Below are 20,366 nucleotides of genomic sequence, written 5' to 3'. Positions count from 1 at the left end.
TTTTGTTGTTAGATTAAAGGTTAAAATGATTAAAACATTGAAATGTATGTATATATTCGGTTCGGTTCGGTTTTTATCAAACTAACTGAAAACTGAACCAAACTGATCAATTTTATCAGAAAAAACAAAAAAAAAAAAACGATTTTTTCGATTTTTAAGTCGATTATTGTAATTTTCGATTCGATTTTGCAGTAATTTTCGATTCGGATCGGTAATTTACACCCCTAACTTTCACTATTTAATTAGATTTAGAGCTCAAAAATATATTTTCATTTTCATACTTATCTAATTGTAAAATTTTCAGTTTTATAGAATATTCTACAAAGTCGTTCCTCATCAACAGTTAGTAGTCAAGATTTCAAGAAAAGCAAAGTTTGTTCACAAGAAATATCCACTACCAGCTAATTAAAGAGTCAAGCTAGCATTCACGGACAAGCAAATAATTGGTCACATACTATACATTATGCAAAAAAAAAATTAAATTAAATTCTATTTTATAATACTTTTTGGCTGAAAGCAAGTAATTGTCATAACCAAATACTTTCCCTGTCCACATCATATTTGATTTGGTCCACATTCTAAATTAATGGGTCCAAAAGGGCTTTTATGAAAAATATCAACGCCTAATATTCCCGAAAATAGTTCAACCAGAAATAAGTTATCACTATTTTTTATATATTATCCCATAATTTTTAAAAAAATAAAGTATATTTTTTATCTTTGAAGTTTGATAAAAATTTTAAAAATATCTCTAAATTTTATTTTATTTTAATTTTGTCCCAAAAGTTTTCGATTTGTATCAAATATACTCTCGACCTCTAAATTTTTAAAAAATTTAAGACCAATCTAACAATAATGCATGAAAATTATGTTTGATTTGCTTGTGTTGAGGGTTGTTCTTATGAAATTGTTGTTGAATCGGTCTTAAATTTTTTAAAAAATTAGCCGTCAGGAGTATATTTGATACAAATCAAAAACTTATGAGACAAAATTAAAATAAAATAAAATTTAAAGATATTTTTAAAATTTTTGTCAAAGTTAAGAGAAAAAAAAGTGTATTTTACTCAATTTAAAAACTTACAAGCAATAAGTTATTATATATTTTATATTTATATTGTACCGTGACTAATAGTAAAAAAGAATGGAGGAGTGAAAATGTGCTTCAATTAATAGAAGTGGGATTTTAATATTTTAAGAAATTATATTATTATCCATCTCAAATAATAAATTACAAAATAATCTAATTATAGTTAAGATGATAACTAATTAAAATTTAACATATAATAAAAAATAAATTACATATTATTTTAGAAAGATCGAATAAAATTCACCACTTTTATATTGTACCGTGACTAATCAGTAAGTAATCACCGTATTATATTAAGCACGTAATCACATGATGAGACATACACATACACCTCCAAAAGAAAGGGATCGGACGAATTAAAAATGGATAAAAATATAGTTTATCCACCAATAATTATTGTCGTAACATAAATAATATTTAAATGATAACAATTTCTTCTATACAAATTCTAGTAGCTACGAGAACCTTGTAGAACATTCATTGGGCTTATCTCCATAATATATAATTCCCTTGTCAATAGCATCTCAACAATATTATAATACTTTACATGGTAGTGATATCTATGATGATAGTACCTTTTTTCGTGATCAATTATATTATATAATCAACTAGCTACGTGACAATATATATAACACGTTAAGGTTTTTAGATTTAAAAATGCATCTTCGACATGGTGGGAACCAAAGATGCTTCTGGTGGCTTATAACCGTGGCAAATTCTCTCATATATACTCAGATTCCAAGGGTATATATATGGATATGGATTATTATTAGTTATGTATAGTATTAATGGCGTGTCACAAGGGTTAATTGCCAAGTGCCAATACATGCTTCATTTTTTGGATTCTTTGCTTTAATATTTTTCAATATATTATTATTTATTTTAATCAGATTTAAGGATCAGTTGAGTTATAATATATTTTACTTAATACTTAGCTCGCATAATGTGAGCCACGAATTAATGGAGGGAATGTTGGTAACTTTAAATATTTTTGCATCAAGGGCAAACTCTATGGTTGAGAATGATTAAGTAGGGTTGCTTTTTTTGGTTAATAATGGATTAAGGGTTACTTTATTTTTTCCATTATAAATTATAATCATATATTGTACAATTTGACTACGATATAAAACTATAAAAGTTATCAAATATATAATATTGTACAATTTTTTCCTTTATAAATTAAAATACCCTTTATTCTATGCAAAATAATTTTAAAAAAAATAAATGACTTAAAAAATATTAGGAATATTATAAAAATTTATAATATTCTAGTAATTTAAATAAATACTGATTATAACTATATTTATTTTAATTTTTAAATTATTATTGACTATGTAAAATATTTTTTTAATGTCCTAAGTCATTAGGATATTACAAATTTTTATAGTACTTTTTAATATTTTTTAAGTGGTTTTTTTAAATTGTTTTGCATAGAATAAAGGGCATTTTAAGCCATTTTAAGCCATTTTTTATGCAAAACAATTTTAAAAAAAATGGCTTAAAAAATGTTAGGAGTACTATAAAAGTTTGTAATATTCTAGTATTTTAGGTAAATACGGGTTATAACTATATTTATTTTAATTTTTAAATTATTATTGACTATGTAGAGTATTTTTTTAATATCCTAAGTCATTAGGACATTATAAATTTTTATAGTACTCCTAACATTTTTTAAGCCATTTTTTTAAAAATTGTTTTGCATAGAATAAAGGACATTTTAAGCCATTTTCTATGCAAAACAATTTTAAAAAAATGGCTTAAAAAATGTTAGGAGTACTATAAAGTTTGTAATATTCTAGTAATTTAGGTAAATACTGGTTATAACTATATTTATTTTAATTTTTAAATTATTGTTGACTATGTAGAGTATTTCTTTAATATCCTAAGTCATTAGGACATTACAATTTTTTATAGTACTCCTAACATCTTTTAAGCCATTTTTTTAAATTTATTTTGTATAGAATAAAATATTTTTTGTGGTATAATTTAAATAAATTTATTAAAAAAATTTATAAAAAAATATTCCGATGTAGTTCGAATTAATTCACTTCGAATTACGTTGAATGGCATGCATGGAAGTAGTTCGAATCAGCTGAATTCTAATTATGTTACTTTGAGTGTTAGTGAGTAATTCGAATATATGTTATTCGAATTACATGCAATCCAAATTCGAAGCAGGTAGATTTGAACTAGTGGCTGATTTGTGTAAAATTATTCTCCCCTTAGCTTATTTATGTTTTTTGCCCTAAATAATAATCATATATTGGACAATTTGACTACGATATAAAACTATAAAAGTTATCAAATATATAATGAAAAAATCTAGGGGTCAGTAATTTTTGTGTTTTTTGGCCGGCACTTAACCATCAAAATAAAAGGGGATGATCTCTCACCATTAGATGTAATCTCACACCATTAAAAATACTATTGATGGCCAATTGATGGTTATAAAACACCAAAATTGCTGGTCCCCTAGCATTCCTCATATATAATATTTTAAGTTTTCTCAAATTAATGTTATTAGGTATTTTAGTAAAAAAAAAAATTAAAAAATGTATTAAAAGTCAATTATTTTCTTTTCTCTTATCCATTTTAAACAGGTGGATAAATAAAAATTTATGCAGTACAAACTTTTATTTAGTTCTTTCATTTCTTCTTCCTTTTTCTAAGTATTATTTTTTTTAATTATTTTCTTCTCAATTTATGAATACACCTTAATTAAAACTTCATCAAGAGAAATAGTCACTTTTAGCTGTATCAATAGTATTGAAATTGACTTATTGATAAGAAAAATGTTTGGTAACTAAAATAAATTAACTAAAAATACTCAAAATTTATTTTATTTAAAAGTTATTAATTATTATAATAATTAATAAATATTAAATAAAATAAATTTTACCTATTTTTTTTATCTCCTTAATATTATAGTACTGATAATAACAACCTTAGAATATACCTTGGTGAAATAGAATAATTAGAGGTGGAATAATATTATCATTCTTGTTCCAATGAATTAGCTTTTTTAATCAAGATTCAAGAGTAATAATTTACTTAATTATCACTTATAATTGTCTGGTATAAAGAGGTCATTTAACCTTTTTTTTTCATAATCTAGATTTTTGTACAGAATTTGTTGTAAGTGAATGCTACGGTGTCTATCATTTTGTACCTAAGTTATTAAAAAAGGTAAATAAATAATATTTAATAAATTTTATCTGATTTATTTTTTATTTAAATATTTTATTTTTTACTTTAAAAAAAAAGTTAGGCAATTTAAATATCATAATAAAAGCACCGTAGAACTCACTTTGTTGTATCGCTTGAAGTCAACAAGCTTATTTTATACAAGTACAACCCTACGTTGACTTAGTATATATAGGTTAATTTTCCTGAATATGCAATGCCATTGTTGAATGTGGTTAATTAGCAAAGATAATAGATTTCTTTAGAAACAATCAATTATCAAATCATATTTGAACAGGAACATCTATAAAAAGATATCAGATTAACTAATTTTCTAAAATAGCGACATCTTGTCAATGTACAGTTTATTACTTTTTGCTTAGATGATAAAAGAAACGGAGACGAAAACCTCAATAATTTCCCCCTAACTTCTCATCATATAAACAGTTTAAAAATATATTAGACTTATAAGTTATAAAGCTAGAAAACTTGACAAGTGAGGTGATATTAGATTTTGTCTATGTAGTACGGAAACATAAAAAAGGTAATTATTTCGGTTCAGAAAATGGGAATAGAATCTGAAATAGAGTGGGATAAGATTTACTTAAACGAAATGATCAATCAAATAAGTAACACATCTATGTTGTTATAAAGGAGGGTGGATTCTTTCCAGTAAAAAAAAAATTTAGATAATGTGTAATATTTAATTTAATTATTTATTTTTTTTTTTTACTAAAAATAGAAGATTCGAACTCGCAATTTTTTAATTAAATATGGGAAGACTATGCTATTTGAGCTATTACTCATTGATCATTTATTATTCTCTCTTATTTATTTTTAATTCCACTTATAAAATTAAATGTGAGAGATTACACTAGATTGTGTCAAATATTCCATTTCGGTTATAAATTGCTGAGTTGAAGATAATTACTCACATAAATAGGTGAATAGTAGAGAATTATTAAATTATTGAATATAATACATATTATATTTTAACTATTATCTATACTTCTATATTATATATAATAGTAATATTATACTTTTCATTATATATATTTACAAAAACTTGTTATTTATTTTCAAAATTTGAATTTAAAATTTTTTAGTTAAATTATAAATCATTTATTAATTTAATCAATTCAATTTTTATTTTTTATACATATTTTTTTATACATATTTAATTATAAACATTAGTAATTTTAAATATTTATAATTAATTATTAGTCAAGACAATAAATTTTGCTGATAGTATGACATTAACGAAGATGTTTTGTTGAAAGTAGTGATCCAATTTTAATTTTGTGAGAAATGAGAGGAAATATTGGAGAAAAATCTGTGTGCGAAACCATAAAGAAAAACCAAAACCACTTTTGTTTGATAATAATCTAATAACATGTGAACCCCACGCCATAAAATAATAGCCCTTCCCCCACAGTCATCACCGTGTGCTAACCTTTCTATAACTTCCAGAACTTTCCAAGCCAAGAAACCCCTCTCTCTCACTCATCCACTTGCTTGCTATTTGTGGAAACCGGGTTCAATAGTTTAATAGTATTCCTCCCAATATGTCTAGAAACTTCTTTAACACTATTCTTCTAATTATTTATCCCAATTCTTTTGCTTATCACTCACTAATACTATTTTAACTTCCTCCTTATATATAATCACTTCAAACAAGCCAGCAGTGGCTCTCTTCATAGATAAGGGGTGACACACATGACATGAGTGAGTGTGTGTTATGTGTTATAACAAACTGTCCGTTCTTCTTTCTTTCTATAACCGTCTCAACGACTTTCTTGTTTCTACAAGAGAGTTTTGAGTTTTAAATTATGTTAATAAATTAACAGAATTTTAAATTTTAAACTTTTTCATAGACTTCTGAAGGTGGTTGATTCAATATAGAAAACAGAAACAGAGCTCCCCTGCATTTTTTCTTTTTTTTTTTTTTTTTTCGTTATTGATTATAATTCAGCACTAGGCTTATTCAGTTTAGGAAAATGAACTATCTGTATCCGGTGAAGGAAGAGTATCTGGAGGAAGCATCGTCGTCGTCGTACTTTGTGGCTGGAAATGACGAGACGAGGATGGTTCCTCCGCCGCAGCCAATGGAGGGGCTCCACGAAGCGGGGCCACCACCATTCCTGACGAAGACGTTCGACGCGGTGGACGATCCGGCCACAGACCACGTAGTGTCGTGGAGCCGAAGCGGAGCAAGCTTCGTGGTTTGGGATCCGCACGCCTTCTCCAGAGGCCTTCTTCCAAGATACTTCAAGCATAACAACTTCTCCAGCTTCGTAAGGCAGCTCAACACTTACGTAAGACTTCTCTTTAATTTCTTTAATTACGTGTCTTAACTCTTAACTTACTAATTTCAGTGTAAAGAAACCGGTTATAATTGTTAATTACTGTAAAAAGGTTTTACTGATTAGTGATTATTTACCTGGCACTATATGATTGAATATTTAATTAATTCAATTGGTCTCGTGGTTTCTGGAATTCTCTTACCTGCTACCGCGGTATGTGAACAATTATTGAGAATTCAAATTTGTCTTATTTTGTAGGGTTTTAGAAAGATTGATCCAGATAAATGGGAATTTGCGAATGAAGGGTTTGTGAGAGGGCACAGGCACCTGTTGACAAGTATAAGGAGAAGGAAGGCGCCTCCGCCACCAATTCAAACGCAGACTTCGCAGTCGCAGCAGGGTCACTGCCTTGAAGTAGGGCGGTTCGGATTGGATGAAGAGATCGACCGGTTGAGGCGTGACAAGCAGGTTTTGATGTTGGAGCTTGTGAGGCTAAGACAGCAGCAACAAACCACAAGATCGTATCTTCAGGCAATGGAGCAGAGGCTGCAAGGTACTGAGATCAAGCAGCAGCAGATGATGGCTTTCTTGGCCAAAGCAATGAAGAACCCCGTGTTTATACAGCAACTCATACAGCACAAGGAGAAGAGGAAGGAGCTTGAGGATGCCATGACCAAGAAGAGGAGGAGGCCCATTGAGCAAGGGCCTAGTTGCAGCGCCACTACTGTTAAGGTTGAGAATCCACCAGAGTTTGCTGGTTATGCTGGTGGCTTTGGAGCTTCTGAGCTTCAAATTCTGGCTATGGAGATGCAAGGATATGGTAGAGGGAGGCGAGAGAGTACTGAACATGAGCATGAGCAAGAGCAAGAGCAAGAGAGGCTTGACAAGGAGCTTGATGATGAAGGCTTCTGGGAAGAGCTGTTCAGTGAGAATTTTGAGGGTGATTTGGACATTTCACAAGATGAAGAAGAGGATGTTAATGTGTTGGCCAATCGGCTGGGTTACTTGGGTTCAAGTCCTAAGTGAAAGAAATCAGTATTGAATCAAAGTAACATTTATTCACTATTCTTCATTTTAGGAGGGTTCATCTGGTGGATGGAGTTTCAACTTTCAACTGTTCAAGCTCATCATCACCTCAATTGGGGGCAAGACAGTAAAATCACCCCAGCCACGACATTATCTACTATGGCCTATGGGGAATCAAAAAAATATTATTTACATCTTGGTGTTTCTAAGTTCTAACCTCTCATTTAATGCCCCCTTTTGTAGCACTAGCTACCTGGTAGAACCTCAATTTTTCTCATCACTTTGCTTAATGTTTGGTCATTATTAGGTAGGTTGCAGGCGTTGATTGGAACAAGGATTCTGTGGTAGTGATAGCGGTACTATTACTCAAGGTTCACTTCTAAAGTTTTTAACCTACTCAAGACCCCCCCCTCTTGTGTAGTGCATCTCATTTATTTTCATCATGTATCAATCATCCTACTTGTCATTTTCCTATTTAATTTTAATTGCAAAATATTTGAATAACTCAATTTCTTTCGTATATGTATATACTCACATTTTTAAATTATTGAATGAGATATAAATGTAATTAAAAAAATACACCCAATTCAATGATATGTGAATTAGTCTAAGTGACCAGATATATATAACTGTTCATTTTAATTACTATATTCCCTTAACAAATGTAGATGATTGAGAAGATGTAGAATGGGTACCAAGTTGCTGATCCTGATCTCCCAAGAATCACAACTGAATGTTGTTTTAGAGTGAAGAGCCATCATTTGACGGTTAACCTTGTCGGTTTGATATTTTTTCATCTCATCATCATCCCTATGCATGTGTGATACTACTTTTTCCTTTTCTTCCATTGATTCTACTTTTGCCATTAGGTGGTCTTAAGAAGAAGAACAATAACACGATGCCACCAATTAGAAAACGAATTTCATGATGTTACATTTTGTAGCATGTAGTTAGGTATCTCCATGTGTTGAAGATTCCCATTTGAGGGGTCTCAAGACGAAACGTGTCGCATTATGGAGCATGATATAGTTATATAATAATGAAAGTGATCATTTTTTCTGTTTGTAGAATTGTGGTGTCTTCCTCACATTGGAGATTAGGTATGCACATTCACACGGTTGCAAAAGTAGATTGAAAACCTTCAGGACTTTTTTGTTGTTTTTGTTTGGGTGGGTTTTTGGGGGGGGGGGGGGGAGGGTGGTTCCTCATCTTTGATTATTGCTACCAGTTTGTGGCTTGTGGGGGACTAATTTACAATGTGATTGTGGGTTGCATGATTTGTTGAATGAAGATTTGTGATATTTCGAAGAGCAGACAGATTCATGCTGAGATATTTATGTGCACACCAAATAATTTTCCCTTGCTCTTGTCCATTAGTAATGGAGAAATACGTGTGATTTTTTGGCAAACAAAGCACATAAAAGTTTATCATGGACTTGTCGGGAGCAACCACAATTAATTTTCATACATTATTAGGTTTTTTTTTTTAAATGGATATTATCATTCTTATTATAATAATATTTTTTTTATAACTCTATATAAATATACAATGCAAAAAGGTTATACATAAAATAGCATTATAACAAACAAGAGAAAATATAGGGAGTCAATGGCTTAAGCGTACAATGTGTACAATGAAGGTTTAGGAAGTATTAGAGATATGATTATTAGTGTTACATTGTCCTGTCAGGTTACGCTTTTGGGATGAGTAGTTTCATGACATGGTATTAGAGTTCTAGATCCAAAAGATCAAGAGTTCGATCCTTAGTGAACCCCAAGAGTTCTGTATCCGGACATTGTACGATTAGGCCATTGGCTCCCTACCATTACTCTTATAACAAATAAGAGTGATAGTATTATTATCTTTTAATTTATAGAATATTTCTAATTTTTTGGAAATTAAATTTTATTCTTCATAGTAACATTCTTCAAATAATAAAAAATATTAAATATTAAATAAACTACACAAATTTCATATTTAGAAAATTGTTTGAAAGTCCTATAAATATATTAGTGAGTACATGAATTTATTTAAAAGTAGAGATAGACATGCAAAAAGTTTTATGGCAAATAATATTTTCTATTTAGTTAAAAAATAGAGACAATAAAAACAAACTATTGAAAAATAGTTATTAACTTTATTTTTAAGATTAACACACCATGGATGCCTTCTAAAATTTTGTCACTGGTAAAAAATTGTTTGGACAAATAAAAATGATAAAAGGATCCATAAAATATTTAAAAACATAATAAAGTATCATCAATACAAAAATAAGTCTATTTTTGTACCATTATATTAAGTATATACTAAAATTAGTTATCAAAATCAGTCATTAAAATAGAATATATATTAAAATATAATATACATTAAAAATAAATTCAATTATAAATGTATTTGTACACAAATATATAGTAATTAATTTTAGTAGTTAATTTTAATGTGCAAATAATATTTATGATTTATGTAATTGTTATTAATTTATAAATTTAATTTTAATATACTGTTAGAATAAAATAATTTTATACATAGATTCAATTACGTAACATCATATCAACAAAAATAAGTGATCCAAAAGAATAAATGTGATTATACTAATTGTATAAAATATTTTACATTTTTGGTGTATCAAAATTAGACTCTTAATTTATTAGGTTCAATTGTTTCGAAGGTTTTTATAGTCCGAGTCAATTTTAGTTAAGACCCTAAATTTTGAAAGGTTATAATTAACTATATATTGTGTAAAAAACTAAAAGCTCTCATAAGGTTCCTAGCTAGCTAATTTTGTGATCAAACATTCAAACTCTTATACTAAATAGAAAATTTCTTCCTTTTTTTTTTCCATAAATTTTGTGTGTAGCGTAGGTAAGTTGTTGATTACATTTAAAAAAATCATCAGAAAACATTAGTTAAAAATAAATTTGTAAAATAAAGAATTTATTTTCAATGAAAAATCCTTAAATAAAGTTTTGATTCGCGACAAATTAGTCATTGGTCTACAGAGCGGAGTAATCCTGCAAGGCTGCAAGAAACAAAAAAAAAGGGTTCCCATAAGGAAACATATTGATATTATAAATGTTAAATAAAAAATACTAACACTAAAAACTATTTTTTTTTGCTTTATTAATTAAATTTTTTTAAAAATATATGATTTATTAATAACAACTATAATCTTATGCGCATGTAAAGTACTTTAGTGTATAAATATAAATTAAATATATAAATTATTATGATGAGTTATTATGATGTAAATGTAATGATACTAGAGAAAATGAAAAACTTTTCCTAATTATATATAAATATATGTAATTGGAGAAATTAACTAAATGAGTAGAGCGGCTTTATAGATGGAAGTAATGACCCATTAAACTACAGAAGCACAAATTAAGCCGTCAAAAATTGCCACTTCTTTGATGAATCAACATTGTTGGTTGTAAATTGTAATCCTGTTGTAATGAAAAGTTAATGTTTGTAGCAGATAGAGAGAGACATTGTTCATAAAAATTAAGCATGGGTTGGTTCTCATCATCAAAGATGTGCACCATTAATATTGTGATGGCTTTCCTGGTGTCCATGATCTCAAAGGGATTGGCTCTGTCCATCAGTTTAAGCGATATGGAATGCGTATCAGAGCATGTTTTTCATGATGGTGACATCGTTTCTGGCAGTTTTGTTGTCATGGACCATGATATTTTCTGGAATTCTGATCATCCTGGCATTGATTTCACTGTAACTCCCTCTTTTTTTTTTTATTTTGTGACTGAAAATCATAACAGAGTTTAACTGATCTTGGTGTATAGGTGACAGGTCCAGGTGGAAGCGTGGTGCACTCTTTGAAGGGAACGTCCGGGGACAAGTTTGAGTTCAAAGCGGTGCAAAATGGGATCTACAAATTCTGCTTTATTAACCCTGTTTCAACTCCTGAGACTGTTTCTTTCTACATTCACATTGGCCACATTCCTAACGAAAATGATTTAGCCAAAGATGGTCAGTTAATTACATATGTACACATTGTACGCTTAGGTCATTGGCTCCCTATACTTATTCATATGTTATTACTTCCAATTAATTGATATTTTTGTGTTTTATATTATTTATTTGGTTCTTGCTGTGTGAAGAGCATTTGGACCCTATCAATGTGAAGATTGCAGAGTTAAGAGAGGCATTGGAATCTATTGTATCAGAGCAGAAGTATTTGAGAGCGCGGGATGCCAGACATAGATACAGTTAGTTACATTGTTCTTCATTCTATTTAATTAAAAGCAACTATTACGATAAAGATGTGAAAAATATCTTCTCATATGATCTTGGTTTAAAAAGTGTGACTTATTTGTTTTGTCACACTTTAAACAAAGATAACATTTTTATAGCATTTGAAAATCAAGTCCTAAAATCTATCATTTAATGGACAAAATGAGGTATCTTTACATGAAGACAATTATAAAATCTTCATTGGAGTATCTACTTCAATTAAATATATAAAAATGATAATGAAAAATTATTAAATAAATATATTTTTAATATTCAAAAGTGACTGTTTTAGAACTTTTAAAATTTTCAAAGACTGTTTTAAAGTTTTTTAAATTTTTCATGGAGTGTTTTGTACTTAATTACGGAAATTGATTTGTTTAATTTGCATATATGAATACTTAATGATAATGTATGCTAAGTTAATATTTTATGTCAGTAGTCATTGTTAGTGACTAACCGATGAAGATTGTATTGACTAATAAAAATAGAGGAATATTAGGGGACCAGCAATTTTGGTATTTTGTAACCATCAATTGGTCATCAATAGTGTTTTTAATGATGTGAGATTACATCTAATGGTGGGAGATCACTCACTCTTGTTTTGATGGTTAAGTGCTAGCCAAAAAATACAAAAATTGCTAGCCCCTAGACTTTTCCATAAAAATAATCGTCGAAACAGTTTAGTATATTTTAAAAATTTCAAGAACCAATTTGGATAATTACTCTTAAATTGGTTATTACTTTGGTGTGTTAATAAGGTTTGATTTTTGGTTGATACAGCAAATGAGAGCACTCGAAGAAGGGTAGTGTTCTACACAGTGTTGGAATATGTGTTGTTCGCTGCAACGAGTATATTGCAAGTCGTATACATTCGTCGCCTCTTCAGCAAATCTTTTGCTTACAACCGAGTCTAGTCCTACTTCTACCCTTATATTACATTATCAAATTTAAACACCATAAAATTGTTAAGGACTAGAGTTTTTTTCTTGGTTTCATTTGCTTGGTTTAGTTAGATAGAAATTTGAGCCTTTCTTTTTATGATAATAAGTAATGTACTGTGAATGATATGTAATATGCAGAAGCTTGGTTGTATTAGAATTTAGAGTTAAACGAATTGTTGATTATATTATATAAGATGAGATTACTAATATAGCAATGTTGGAGTTCATATTAGCGATATGATATGTAGGATAGGATAAGGAGACAGGTGAAAAGGAGGCAGAAAAAGATTAATTTATCTTTGTTTTTGTTGTTCTTTTGTGTTTTTTTACCTCTGTTGCTTTCTTTCACACTGTGAATGTGTGTTCTTCAAATAAAAAAAAAAAAAAATTGAATGTTCTTACAGGTTCTATTATATTCTATGTTCTGTATCTGTCTAATATTATTTAATAAATCTCTTATATATAATCTAAAAGCTTATTATAATAACATAAAAATTTCACAGAGAAAATATATTCTACTAATAATTACTACTTAGAGGAAAGTATCGTTTTTGTTCCCAATGTTTGGGGTAAATTCTATTTGTATCCCTGACGTTTAAATCGATTTATTTGTATTTCTAACGTTTGTAAAAATGATTCAATGTTATCCTGCCGTCAATTACACATCATGAGCTTTAGTTTGAGTTTTGAAAATCTCGTCTTGAAGTTAGAATATAAATGTTTGAGACAGAACTGATGATCCACTCCGAAAAATAACTCATCAAAACTTGAAACTAATCCTTACAACATTTACATAATTCACTTTTCTAGGGATATAATTGAACCTAAATACAAATAGTGGATACAATATTAAAATCGAACACATCCAAATGAGACCTAATTGAGAATATGAATACATCAGAGAATATTGAAAAATACAATTTGATTTGTTAGTATAATTGACCGTAAAATAACATTGAATCACTTTTATAAATATTAGCGATACAAATAGGACTTACCCCAAATATTAGAAATAAAAACGATACTTTACTTTTACTACTTAATATAGAATGATTGACAAATCAAATAAGAGAGTTATATCACTTATATGTGGTTACTTTCAACTAGAAAGTTAAAAACTTGTTGATTAAGTTAAAAGTAATATAATGTTAAGAACTAACATTGTAGTAATTAATTTCAGCCAACAATAATATAGTAGATTGTTAAATAAGTCAGTATAAAACTCATTAAAAATGATTTTTTATTAAATTTAAATTTCAGATGTTTCTTTTAATCGAATTTCAGATGATGTCAATTTTAAAAATTTCAGATTTTTTCGTGTCAAAAATTCTCTCTTAAATTAACATCGCAGAATCTATACATGCGCATTTAAATTTGTGATAGATGCTCCTAATTTAAGTATTAATATTAAAAATGTTAGTTGTCCTTTAAGTTTTAGTTTTTAGTTAATCTTTTTAAGAATTTATTATTATTTAATTAATTTAAATATTTATTTTTACGTATTAGTTGATAAAAAAATTTAAAAAATTACTTACTTTTTTTTATTTTTTTCTAAAAATTAAATAAATAACAATATTTAAATAATACTTAGTTGGACTGTTTAAGTATTGAGTATTCATTGGAATTGCATACCCCTCTATAGCTCCCACAAGATTTTTCGTGTATATTGATCTTCAAAAAGATGGACCCATTCTTTATCAACCATTTCATTTGTCCATTTCACGCTTTAAATTGACTAGACAAATGAGAGATGGGAAATAATGAACCCCCACAAACATTTTTTTGGTCTATTTAGATCGATGATACATGTAAGGCTGGTAATTCATATCTTACTCGTGGGTATTTAATTCGGTCTAATACATTCGAGTAGGGTAGGCTACTCAATCCGCTGGAGATAGGATAGGATACGGTCCGAATATTCCTACGGATAGAGTAGGGTACAGATTTAGGGTGTACCCACAACCTCCCTTACGTAATAACTTACAATAAGTGAACAACCACTAAACTAATTAGTTAATTTAGTAATTTAAAACATTAGTTTTTTTTATTTTTTATGTTATTAATATGTATAAAATTCGAAATGATTGAATTTTATATTTACTTTGAAAAAATTTGATATTTCTGCGAGTAGGGTAAGGTAGGGTAAGTTTAGAATTTTAGTGTGCGGGTATAGTTAGGGTTGAGAGATTCTTAACCCTCGGATAGGATAAGGTAAAATTTTAATAAAATTTTCAACTCGCGAGTAGGATTAGGGGTTAGGGTAAAGTCTAAACCCTACCCTACCCTACCCTACCCTACCTATTGCCAGCCCTAGATGCATGAAAAAGACTATATTATATATATATGCTGGCAATAATTATCACAGAAAAAATTTATACAATATTCTCTGTTATATTTATGTGTTGTTGAGCTCTTGATTGTGTTGTATTGTTTGTATGTAGCAGATTTACACGTTTTCTTGGAATTAATCAACTGATTCATCATTCGAACATAAACATGGCGCTCGAATACGTTAATCTTCGGCTTCTGTTCATGCGTGTTTTATTAGCACAGAAAAAAGTAATGCTTTCTGCTTTTTAAATTATTGCTGGTTTTGCATTACTATCTAATCCGAGTTTTCAATACTCAATAATTCTTCTCTTTTGAAAAGAAAAGAAAAAATTTATCCGCTAATTACTTGTCAAGTTACAAAGCAAATACTGTTTAAATTTTCATTTATAATTCTTTAAAAATTATATGGTATAATCAAATACTTTTATTACATGATAATATATAAATCATATAGTTCTTTTTAAGATATAGTTAATGAATTTATTTTCACTCAATTATTTTTATTTGTTGTTTCATAATATCTATATATTGATTACAAATGTTAGAAACAAGAGACTGAAAGAGTAATCTGAATAGTGTATTATTGAGTGTGAGGAAAAGTACAATGTACAAGGAATATATATATATATATATATATATAGCTGTTAGTAGAATCAAAGTAATATAAAACATAAAATCCTACAATTAATATACAAATACTCTATATAAATACAAATGATACTAATTGATCTAATTTAATTCTAATTATTCTCTTAACATCCCCCCTCAAACTCAAGTGAGAGCTAAGGATACCAACTTGAGTTTGAATAACAGAGTCCATAAACGAGTCGGATGATGAGTCTTCGTGAAGATATCAGCAGTCTGATTCAGTGTTCCAATAGCAATAAGACAAACAGCATCAATAAGGATATGTTGCCGAACAAAGTGACAATTAATCTCAATGTGTTTGGTGCGTTCATGGTAATCTGAATAGCACTGCAGTTGTCACAAAAAATATCAGTTGGGGATGACTGAGGAGCACCCAAGTCTTCCAGAAGCCAACGAATCGAGATAACTTCAATAGTGGTGTCAGCAAGAGCACGATATTCAACTTCTGTGCTTGATCGAGTAGTGTATGTTTGCTTTTTCGCTCGCCAGAAAATGAGAGAGTCGCCAAGAAACAAACAATAACCAGTAGTGGAACAACGATCAGTGGAATCATCAGCCCAATCAGCATCTAAGTACGCCTGAAGGGATAAAGATGAATGGGCAGAAAAATAAAGGCCATGGAATAGGGTGCATTTGATGTAGCGAAGAATGCGAAGAACTGCCGCATAATGAGTAGTATGAGGAGTTGACAAGAACTGGCTAAGAACATGAACCAGATAGGCGATGTCTGGTCGGGTGACAGATAAGTAGACGAGTCCTCCAACTAGTTATCGATAAAGAGTAGGATTATCCAAAACAGTGCCATCCATAGGAGTAAATCGAACATTAGGCTCAAGAGGAGTAGACTCAGTGTAATTATCTGTAATTCCGGCTCGAGGAAGAAGATCTGAAGCATATTTAGTTTGAGAGAGATAGATGCCATCATCAGTGGATATGACTTCTAGACCAAGAAAATAGTTGAGAGAACCAAGATCTTTTATCTCAAAAGTACGCTAAAGGGACGCCTTGAGATCAGAGATACCATACACATCATCTCCAGTGATGATCATGTTATCAACATACAGAAGTAGAAGAACAACTCCACGTTCGCTTTTACGAATGAAGAGAGCATTCTCATGAAGGCTGCAAGTGAAACCAAAATTTCATATGGTAGTGCTGAACTTGTCAAACCATTCACGAGGAGCTTGCTTAAGTCCATAGAGTGCCTTGCGAAGGAGACAAACTTTGCCAGAAGGACAAGGATAACCCGGAGGGGGTTTCATATAGACCTTCTTTTTCAAATCTTCATTGAGAAATGCATTCTTTACGTCCATCTGACTGAGAGACCATTTTTTGACCGTAGCAATGGCAAGAAGAGCTCGAACAGATGTAAGACGAGCAACAGGAGCAAAAGTCTCTTCATAGTCAATACCATACTCTTACGTATAACCCTGAGTAACCAATCGTGCCTTATAACAGTCAATAGAACTATCAGAGCGAGTCTTGATCTTGTATACCCATTTGCTTCCCACAACTTCCTGATTAGAAGGAGGATCAACTAAATTGCAAGTGTGTGCTTTTTCAAGTGCCTATATTTCTTCCTGTATTGCTTGTTGCCAATTTGAATTTGTGGAGGTTTCTCTGAATAACTTAGGTTTATGTTGATGAAGAATAGTAGAAAAACAATGATAATCAAGAAGATGAGGAGGTAGATTTCTTACCCGAGTGGAATGAGGAGGCATGACGGTAGGAGCAAGATCGTCGTTCGGTCTGGAATCATCGGGAGATGGAGAAGGCGAAAGAGCAGGAGACTGTAGAGGGTGACTCGAGATAGAACCTGTAGAATCATCACTAGAAAAATATCAACATTGGGGTTAGTGAAAAAATATGACTGAGTAGGAGGAATGGACTCAAAGGAGGAGAACCGAGAAAATATGTGATGCTCCCAGAAGATAACATGACGAGATATACAAATGCGTTTAGAAAGAGGATCCCAACAACGATAACCCTTGTGTTCAGTGCCATAACCAAGGAAACAACACATACGAGCCCGAGGTTCAAGTTTACTATGTTCATGAGACTGAAGAAGAACAAAACAGATACAACCGAAAACTCGAAGAGAACTATAATCTGAGGAGGTATGATAAAGATGCTCAAAGAACAGAAGAAGAGAGTCTATTGATAACATGGACAAAAGTAAAAACAGCTTCACCGCAAGTACGCTCAGGACACGAAGAAGAAAGAATCATTGCACGAACAGAGTCAAGAATGTGACGGTGTTTGCATTCAGCCCAGCCATTTTGTTGAGACATACCAGGACAAGAAAACTCAGACAAAGTACCCTGTTATGCAATAAAGGTTAGAAGTTTGGAATCACGGTATTCCATAGCATTATCGCGTTGAAAAACCTTAACGACCTTGGAAAACTGAGTTTTAATCATAGTGGCAAAGTTAATATAAATCTGAGGTAACTCATGGCGATTAGTCATCAAATAAACCCAAGTAAAATGTGAATAATCATCAATAAAGACGACAAAGTATCGAGCTTCGCCAATAGAAGCAGTGGGAGCGGCGCCCAAAATACCAGAGTGTATAAGATCAAAAGGAGAGCAAGCAAGAGGGGACTTATTGTGAAAAGATAAAGCATGTTATTTTGGCAATTTGACAAGAAATGCAATCAAAAGATTCATTAGGAACCTGACCAAAAACACCCTGAGACACAAGAGGACGCAATTTTCCTAAGGAACTGTGGGCAAGATGTTGATGCCATAAGTGAAGGGTAGATAGAGAAGAAGCAGCATAGATATTTGGCACAGGAGGAATATGAAGATTCTCGAGTTCAAACAACCTTCCGACCTTACGTCCAGTCCCGATGATTTGTCCCATCCGACGATCCTATACACGACAACCAGAAATGGGAAAAGTGACATCAAAACCCAGATCAACAAGTTGAACAACAGAAATAAGATTAAAGTTTAATTTGGGAATATAATAAGTATCAGGAAGATTAAGAGTCGACTGGGAGATAGAACCCTTGTGTGTTGCGTGCAAGAAGGAACCATTAGCAGTATTGACAGAAAAGTGCATTTGTAGTGGTAGACAGAGACGAGAAAAGATTACGCAACAAAGACATGTGATTAAAGTAACCCGAGTCAAAATACCATTTAGAATTTCCTGGAGGGGTCGAAAAAACAGCAGGGGTATTACCAGAAAGGGAGAGAAGATGATGAAGAAGAGACGCAATATTAGATAGAGACAGGAGACGGGTTAAAAGGAGCAGAGGTTGTAGATTCAGTAGTAGTAGCAATAGCAGAAGGAATCACAATCTTAGAGAAGGTGGGACGAGAATGATACTTGAGTTGATCAGAAGGTGGTGGGCGAGTAGGACAGGTAGTAATCAAATGTCCTGAGAGCTTGCAATAATGGCAGAACAGCTGTGAACAATGGTAGCTAATATGACCTTTTTGGTGGCATGTGCGACATTTAACAGATGGACAGTTCGAGAAGAAGTGTCCGAAACGGTTATAGTTTCGACAGAATTTACCCTTTTTGTCTGTGGCAGCAAAAACATATAACTTTTCCATAATAGTAGACACATGGATCAAAGAGAGGAGAGAAAACAGCAATTTCGGAGTAGAAAATGAGAAATCGGAGTGCAGAATTGAAAAGAACTCACCAAAAAATCTTAAGGAAGGTCCCATAGCTTGCCACGTCAGTTGCAACGTCGGATGGCATGTCAACTGCCGCGTCAGTAGGAGAGGACACGTGGCGCTGCGTGGTTGGTTGCGGAGAACACGTCAGTGCTGACAGGGCGGGCGGTGCCACACGGACACGGGTAGCGAAGCAGATCGAGTCGGGCACGCGGGTCGAGCACGAGTCGGGGAGATTCTGCCTGACACGTGGTAGACGCAGAGCCGTTGATCTGGACGTTGATCCAATGGCGTTGGAGGCGTCTGGAAGGAGAACTTCTGCACGCGGATAGGCAACTTCGAGCGGCGCGTGGCGGCACGTTTGGTGGAGTCCGGCTATGTTTCCGGTGGCATTAGAAAGCTTGCAACGAGGAGAAGGCGGGGATGGCGTTGGGAAGAAGTCTAAAACTGAGGACAAAGTACTGCCGATGAAGCAAAATAAAAGAGTTAGAAACCAATTGTTTCTGGACAAAAAAAAAAAACCTAAACTCTTGATACCATGTTAGAAACAAGAGACTGAGAGAGTAATCTAAAGAGTGTATTATTGAGTATGAGAAAAAATACAATATACAAGGGATATATATAGTTACTAGTAAAATCAAAGTAATAAAAGCATAAAATCTTAAAATTAATATATAAATATGTTATATAAATACAAATAATACTAATTGATCTAATTTTATTCTAATTATTCTCTTAACAACAAAATTATTAATTATGTAGCCTCACTAGTTAAATATATATTATATATTTATTTGTGTAAAGCCTTCTAATAGCAACAATACATATATTATATGTCAATTTTATTCGAAATATTAAAAAAATAATAACTTAAAATAAAATTATATATTATTTTTATATAAAATTAATAATTTTTAATTATAAATTTCACATAAAAGTTACTACACGCGAATCTCTATTATATTCTCT

The 20,366-nt window shown here is 31.0% G+C and overlaps 2 protein-coding genes across 8 annotated transcripts; both read left to right on the top strand.

Annotated features, from left to right (window-relative positions):
- Positions 1-5,679: 5,679 nt before the first annotated feature.
- On the top strand, positions 5,680-11,567 carry LOC112754408 (heat stress transcription factor A-7a). Of its 4 annotated transcripts, none has more exons than XR_011873724.1 (4): positions 5,680-6,585; positions 6,832-7,970; positions 8,268-8,375; positions 11,398-11,567. XR_011873724.1 is itself a non-coding variant. In XM_072219637.1 (3 exons), the coding sequence occupies exons 2-3, from the start codon at positions 6,268-6,270 to the stop codon at positions 7,597-7,599; spliced, it is 1,086 nt and encodes a 361-aa protein (XP_072075738.1). In that variant the 5' UTR covers positions 5,838-5,995; positions 6,259-6,267; the 3' UTR covers positions 7,600-7,732. The 4 variants fall into 4 exon arrangements, 1 of the variants encoding a protein (XP_072075738.1); XR_011873723.1 differs by having other exon boundaries at positions 8,268-8,379; XR_011873725.1 differs by lacking the exon at positions 11,398-11,567 and having other exon boundaries at positions 5,716-5,995; positions 6,292-6,585; positions 8,268-8,930.
- LOC112754409 (transmembrane emp24 domain-containing protein p24beta3) lies at positions 7,874-12,996 on the top strand. Of its 4 annotated transcripts, none has more exons than XM_025802051.2 (6): positions 7,874-7,970; positions 8,268-8,375; positions 11,076-11,326; positions 11,398-11,584; positions 11,716-11,823; positions 12,629-12,996. In XM_025802051.2, the coding sequence occupies exons 3-6, from the start codon at positions 11,108-11,110 to the stop codon at positions 12,760-12,762; spliced, it is 648 nt and encodes a 215-aa protein (XP_025657836.1). In that variant the 5' UTR covers positions 7,874-7,970; positions 8,268-8,375; positions 11,076-11,107; the 3' UTR covers positions 12,763-12,996. The 4 variants fall into 4 exon arrangements, with proteins under 4 accessions (XP_025657836.1, XP_025657838.1, XP_025657837.1 ...); XM_025802053.2 differs by having other exon boundaries at positions 7,908-7,970; positions 11,073-11,326; XM_025802052.3 differs by having other exon boundaries at positions 7,910-7,970; positions 8,268-8,379.
- Positions 12,997-20,366: the final 7,370 nt, after the last annotated feature.

Source organism: Arachis hypogaea, chromosome 16 (assembly GCF_003086295.3).
Source record: "Arachis hypogaea cultivar Tifrunner chromosome 16, arahy.Tifrunner.gnm2.J5K5, whole genome shotgun sequence".
Taxonomy (NCBI): domain Eukaryota; kingdom Viridiplantae; phylum Streptophyta; class Magnoliopsida; order Fabales; family Fabaceae; genus Arachis; species Arachis hypogaea.
Note: the sequence above shows the minus strand (reverse complement) of the source record. Positions and strands in the feature narration are given on the sequence as shown.